Consider the following 6,269-nt stretch of genomic DNA (forward strand, 5'->3'; position numbering starts at 1 on the left):
GACCCGTCGCCCCCTGCGAGAGCTTCCATATCCATTTGCACATAAGTGCAATGTTTAAGATTCTGGTATTTGTGATCCCTAGACCTGCCAGGTCTTTGGGACGGCTCACCGCAGCCCATTTAACCATGTGGTACTTGCGTTTTGGTCCCGATCCTTCCCAAAAGAAATGGGACCGAGGTGTGTCCATCTTGGCATGAACCCCTTCTGCCAGGAGGAACAGACCCATAGCCAATTGCGGCAGCGAGGAGAGGCTCGCGTTCGTGAGCACCAGCCTAGCTGCAGAGTATAGGAACTTCCCCCTCCACTGACATACCCGCCCTCCCACCTTGGTCCAGAGCGGAGCCCACCCGTCGATCGTAATGCGTTTGGCATCCAACGGGAGACCCAGGTAGGTAAACGGGAGTTTTCCTAGTTTGCAATTGAGCAGGTCCGCAATACGCCTACCTTCAGACGCCTCCATGCCCATAGGCATCACTTCACACTTGTGGAAGTTAATTTTAAGCCCCGACATGAGCTCGAAGCTAATCAGCAAGGCTTTGGCCGTAGCCACACTATGGAGGTCGGGTTGGAACAACAATAGCGTATCATCTGCGTATTGCAAGTGCGAAACCCCCCTCGGATGAGGTGTCCCAACACCCCTTTTATGTGTCCTGCCTCCGTTGCTTTCCGCAGCATAGCCGCCAACGCATCGGCGACAAAATTGAACAAGAGCGGTGACATGGGATCGCCTTGGCACAAGCCACGCTTGTTCCTGAAGAAATGCCCTACTTCTCCATTCACCGAGACCGCAGTTTGGCCCCCCGATACCAATTGCATGACTCGGTGCACCCACATCGGCGAGAAGCCTCGACTGGTGAGGATCTGACTGAGGAAATCCCAATTGACGCGGTCGTAAGCCTTCTCGAAATCTAATTTGAGGAGAATCGCAGGTTCGTGCGTGCGCTTAAGCTCGTGAAGGGTCTCTTGCAAAGCTAACGGCCCCTCCAAAATGTTTCTACCACGTATGAACGCAGATTGAGAACGACTTATGGTGCGATGAGCGATCGGCGTGAGCCTAGTGGCGCAACCTTTGGCACAGATTTTAAACGTTACGTTAATGAGCGCGATGGGTCTGTACTGGCGAATGTTGTCCGCCCAGACACTTTCGGGATTAGCGAGAGCACGCCGTAGTTTAACCTAGCAATGTCCACAAAACCACGCATGAAGCCATTACACACATCGTATATGGGATCGCACAGCAATGGCCAAAAGTGTTTAAACATCACCACCGGCCACCCGTCCGGCCCCGGAGCCGTGTCTGATTTCATGCTTAGGAGTGCATCTTCTATCTCCTTAGGGAGAAACGCGAGCCCCAACTCTTCGTTCTCGCTATCGAGGACCTTTTGAGACGCGAGCCACACGTCCGCTCGCAGACGCGCGCATTGAGCCTCGTCGGTCCCCATCAGACTAATATAAAAGTCGTAGATATGTTGGGTAATCTCCGATTGCTGTAGAAGAAGCCCCTGCTCCGTCTGCAACCTAAGAATTGAGCATTTCCTGCGCCGGCCGTTCGCGTACGCGTGGAAATACTTAGTGTTCGCATCGCCTTTGAGCGTCCACTTGAGGCCTCCCCTACGCCTCCAATATTCCTCCTCCGATCGCAGCAGAGCTTCGACTTGCCCTTCCAAGGCATATCGATGCGCCCATTCTTGCTCTGAGAAAGGTCGTGTGTCCACTTGATTGTCGAGAAGTGCTATTTCACCGAGTAGCCTCGCCCTGAGGACCTTGTCGTCACGCCCCTGGTTCGCACCCCATCCCTTTAGGCTTGCGCGGAGGCGACCCCCGACAGCGATCCAAAACTCCATTGGGCCGCGTTGCTGGCCTGCGAGTTGGACACATCGCAACCATCTCTCCCTAAAGATGGTGTCGAAATCAGGAACCCCAAACCACGCGGTTTCAAAGAGGAAACGCGAGCTGCGGCGAATCCTATCTTCCCCAGAAGATAAGATGAGGGGAACATGGTTCGATCCAATCCTTGTTTCAGCAAGGAGCGAACATAAAGGAAACACCACTTCCCAGTCCGGAGACATGAAAGCACGATCCAAGACGGATCGCACCGGGGCTAGTTGCTTGTTAGTCCAAGTGTACCTTGCCCCAGTTCTGGCCACTTCCCTAAGTGCCATAGATGCAATAGCGTTGTTGAACATGGCCACCCTTGGCCAATTGATATTGTCGTTGTTTTTATCTGCACCCGAACGAATCAGGTTAAAGTCACCACCCACCATTAAAGGGATTTGAGCTGCAGATACCATCCTCACCTTGGCTTCAAGTTCTCCCAGGAACTCGGCCGAGCGTGAGTGATCTGCTGGTCCATAGACTTGCACGATCACAAGCTCGCGAAGCGACGCTCGCACACGGATGTTGGCAGCTATGAAGAAAGTGCCGACCTCCCAGGTCAGCACCTCGAACGTGGCGCTGCAGCTAAGAGCAACTCTAGCAAATTCGTCGTATGTGCGGTCGTCATATAGGATATACAGTGCTCCATCTGGATATGAAGGACACAGTGGTGGCTGACTGGCTGTGCATAAACACAGAATCGCCAAAAAAGGCAGCCTTCATATTTTTTAGATGTGCATCCCACTTACTTGTCATAGACTGCAACGGTTGTTCCCAAAAATCCAAAATTCATAACACACTAGATTTAGACTTCAGTTTAATTTCATTCCCCACCTCAACAGTGCAAGTTTTTCAATAATGGATTAAACATCGGTCTCAACTAGGAATTCTATATGACAAAATGGATTCCAAGAAGGATTAAAACAATTCTCTGCTAAATTACGGGTTCTTCGTCCTCTTCGAAATGATCTCACAGTCGGGGAAGGCTTTGGCTGCCGCGACATTCATAGCCACGCGGTCAACGAACGCCTATGTGTCATGTAGGAGGGATAAGTCCACAGTGTAGAAAACCGGCATAAGCGTGGCTGCCATTTCTGCAATGGTGGCTATCAAAATGCGATCAAAAATACTCGAGAGCGGCGGGAAGGCGGCGCGAACAACGTCTATTAGGCCTTAAGGCGCACTTTGTCATCGACCCACTCTAATTACTCTCATGCCCTCTCCAAGAACTCTCCCTCGATGTAGTCCTCTTTGGTCTCGTCGGGCAAAGGTCTGCAAGGAGGGCACAACCAAACTGACATGGTAACAGGGGAAGAGAGGACGGCGGCTGGCGATGGGGTGTGAGATTTTCGGCAACATGGATGGGGAAGAGGGTGAATTTGGTGGTTCCAACGAAGGAGGGCAATGGTGGCAGTACTAATTTAAGAAAGGCGAGTCTCCTCTGTGTTCTACAGCCGTCGATGTAGATTTTCCCTGCTCCTACCAGTAAAATTGAGTAATGCATATCAGAAAATAAGCTGAGAATAACAAACACATACAAAAAACCACGGGAAGAAAACAAATGAAAGAATTTGTATATTCATAATAATCTCATGCATGTGTAACAAGATTACATCGCAATGTCGTGTAATCTTCATGGGTCTCTAATAAAGAATCGCGGAAACAATCTAAATTGTACTCCCTCCGTCTCATAATATAAGACGTTTTTTGACACTCTCCGTCTCATAATGTAAGACGTTTTTTGAGACAAGACGAAGCAGAGTCGTCCCTCCATCTAGAACATGACGGCTACGGCGACCGCTCCGGCGACTGCAACGAAGCTGGCGGCGGACGAGTACACTGCAGAGCTTGCGGGAGTGCCGGTGGGGGCGCCGGTGGGTGTGGCGGAGACCGCGGAGGGTGTCATCGCAGAGGGAGCGTCGGTGGAAGGGGCCGGGGGAGAGGCCATCGGGGACGGCGACGCGGCGGTGGGCGGGGTGGCGAGCGGCGCAGGGGCGGTGGCCGGGGACCTCGCCGGAGGCGCCGGTAGCGGGGCCATCCTGGGCGCCGGCATGGGGCCCTGCGCGGCGGTGGCGACGGCGAGGAGGGCGATGATGGCGGCGACCACGGCGAAGCGAGCCATCTGGTAGCTGTTGATGACGATTCGGAGAGGAGACGAGACGAGATGATAGCAAGCAGATGCTTAGCTCTGTGTGTAGAAGGCTGGAAGCTGTGCTCGAGCAGCGAGTTGTGAATTGGGATGGAGCGAGGAGGCTGGTATTTATCGTAGCCGGAGGCAGCCGGGAGCTGTAACGTTCAAGTCTCAGGCTGTCATCAACGACGCGTGAGTCCAGGCTATCCGCGTACAGGTGGAGAACTTGGCGCGCGGGGACGGCGCCGTGCACTGCAAAGTCGATCCCTTCGCGCAGCGGCACCGCGTCCTGAGCAGCTGCTTCCCCATTTACCGAGTTTACTCAACAAAATAGTACATGCTATGCATTGAACATGCAAAATGTACAAACCATTTAGTCGAATCTTGAAAGAAAAAAATCGTAACAAGTTCTTTTGGGCGATTTGGGAGAATCGCTCCCTCCCCAGTTTCTCCCTAGTTAAGGTCTAATTAACTAGGATTGTAAAAAAAATTAGGAGTGGCGATTCTGGGAGAATCGCCCAAAAAAACTGACCCTTAGTTAGCAGTACAATACAAGAAACACCAGATTTTCTTGCAAACCATCTCGATGGGTATGTAAAACACAGCCATTTTTCTTCTCTATCAACGCGGGCATAACACATCGCTCTCACATGACTTGTTCTCCTTGCAGGACCCATACACATGTGCCCTTTTAGTTTTATATTGGAGAGCAACACACTTGTGGCAGTCTTTGTCCCACTTTAATGTATCACATATTGATAATGAGCAGGGGAGTAAATAACATATATTTTTGGGTTTGGGAAATGACACAAGATATGTCAAATGACTTCCAAAATCCAATTCGGCTCCCAGCACAGGCTCCCATGCTCCAAAATGATTTTTCAAATATAAAAAATCCAAATAAATTAGATGTATTCATGGTCACATCCAAATGTTACCTACAATTTTTTAGGTAGAAAGCTTTAGCATTTTAACTTGTGCAAAAATAACCTAAAAAGTGTTACATTCAAATGTTGCACTTAATTTTTTTCGCATACAAAGCACTGCTATTTCCTATGGACATTATCAAGCAAGCTTGTTATACTAACATGGAATTTTTTAAAAAAAATATAGATTTATATTAAAAAATAATACCATTTATTTTGAATTTAATGTTAATTCGGAAGCATATGCTGCCGAGAGCCAAAACGGCCCTCCCAAATGAAGTCACATTTTTGTGAATACACAAAGCTTACGTATCTTTTCATTGATAGAAGAGAGAAGAATGAGTACAATAAGGGATACAACACATGACATGAACGCAAGGAGGCATCAACATGGTGGCCGGAGCAGAGAGAGACGGCGTGATCAACCTGAATAGAGGAAAAGAACACAACTAAACCCACCAAACCTAGACCTAGGGGAGCAGGCCAAATCAGTAGGACATCGAACATCTCCTAGTCCAACACCGGGGACACCACGAGCAAGCAAGATAGCGCCTTCAAGAAGGGGAACAACGTCGTGCCGCCGCCGCCATCCGATCCGAAGAACCGGACATAGGGTTTCCCTGATGCTTGTAGAGGGGTGCGGATAAAGTCCATGGCAACACCTCCAGGAAGGGAAACGACACCCGCGAGTGTCGCCGCTGCCAGCATCGGCAAGCCGAGCATGGGTTTTGCTTGGCATGAGTCCGAGCAATCCCAAAGCCACCAGATCAGGGTCCGAAGATGTCAAAGTCAACCTGCTTGTCAACTACTACCTCATAAGGGGGTGGGGTTGCACCTGCCACCGATGAAAAACGCGAGCTTTGGAGTTGACATGACATGTAGGTGGATAGAGTCGAAGAGGCAGCGAGGTAGGGAGCCGACACGAATGGACGGATGATGGCCGACACCGCCGGCAATTAGGAACCGGAAGGGAGCGCAGATCCGTGCTGCCAGAGGCGGAGAAACCAGAACACCGGCAAACCGAAGTTGGAAGGGACGCAGCAGCCGGTGCGCCAGGACCGAAACCGCGCCAGAGGACGCCGACAGACCAAGGACACTGGAGAACGCATGTCCATAGACGCAAGGACGGGAGCAGTGTCGACAAAGATCCACCGTGAAGCTTCACCAGCCTTGTCGAGGATCGTCGTGACCACACACGCAGTGGTCGTCATCGTAGCTCGGAGGAGGCTCCATCGGGGATGGAGGGTGGGCTGCATCGAGGCGGGACCGAGCCCCGGCTACCTTCCCCAAGGGCTTCGCCCGCCCCAACGGGCGATAGCAAGAAGGGAGCTGCGCCA

General features: G+C 51.2%; 1 protein-coding gene across 1 annotated transcript; it reads right to left on the reverse strand.

Moving 5' to 3' along the window:
- Positions 1–3,424: 3,424 nt before the first annotated feature.
- On the reverse strand, positions 3,425–4,115 carry LOC123100375 (arabinogalactan protein 1). The gene has a single exon (XM_044522312.1). The coding sequence runs from the start codon at positions 3,995–3,997 to the stop codon at positions 3,650–3,652; it is 348 nt and encodes a 115-aa protein (XP_044378247.1). The 5' UTR covers positions 3,998–4,115; the 3' UTR covers positions 3,425–3,649.
- Between the last annotated feature and the right edge of the window lie 2,154 nt (positions 4,116–6,269).

This window comes from Triticum aestivum, chromosome 4D (genome assembly GCF_018294505.1).
Source record: "Triticum aestivum cultivar Chinese Spring chromosome 4D, IWGSC CS RefSeq v2.1, whole genome shotgun sequence".
Taxonomy (NCBI): domain Eukaryota; kingdom Viridiplantae; phylum Streptophyta; class Magnoliopsida; order Poales; family Poaceae; genus Triticum; species Triticum aestivum.

Bases quoted from the DNA above. Each gene is read 5' to 3' on its own strand.
- LOC123100375 (XM_044522312.1), bottom strand. From the start codon at position 3,997: ATGGCTCGCTTCGCCGTGGTCGCCGCCATCATCGCCCTCCTCGCCGTC.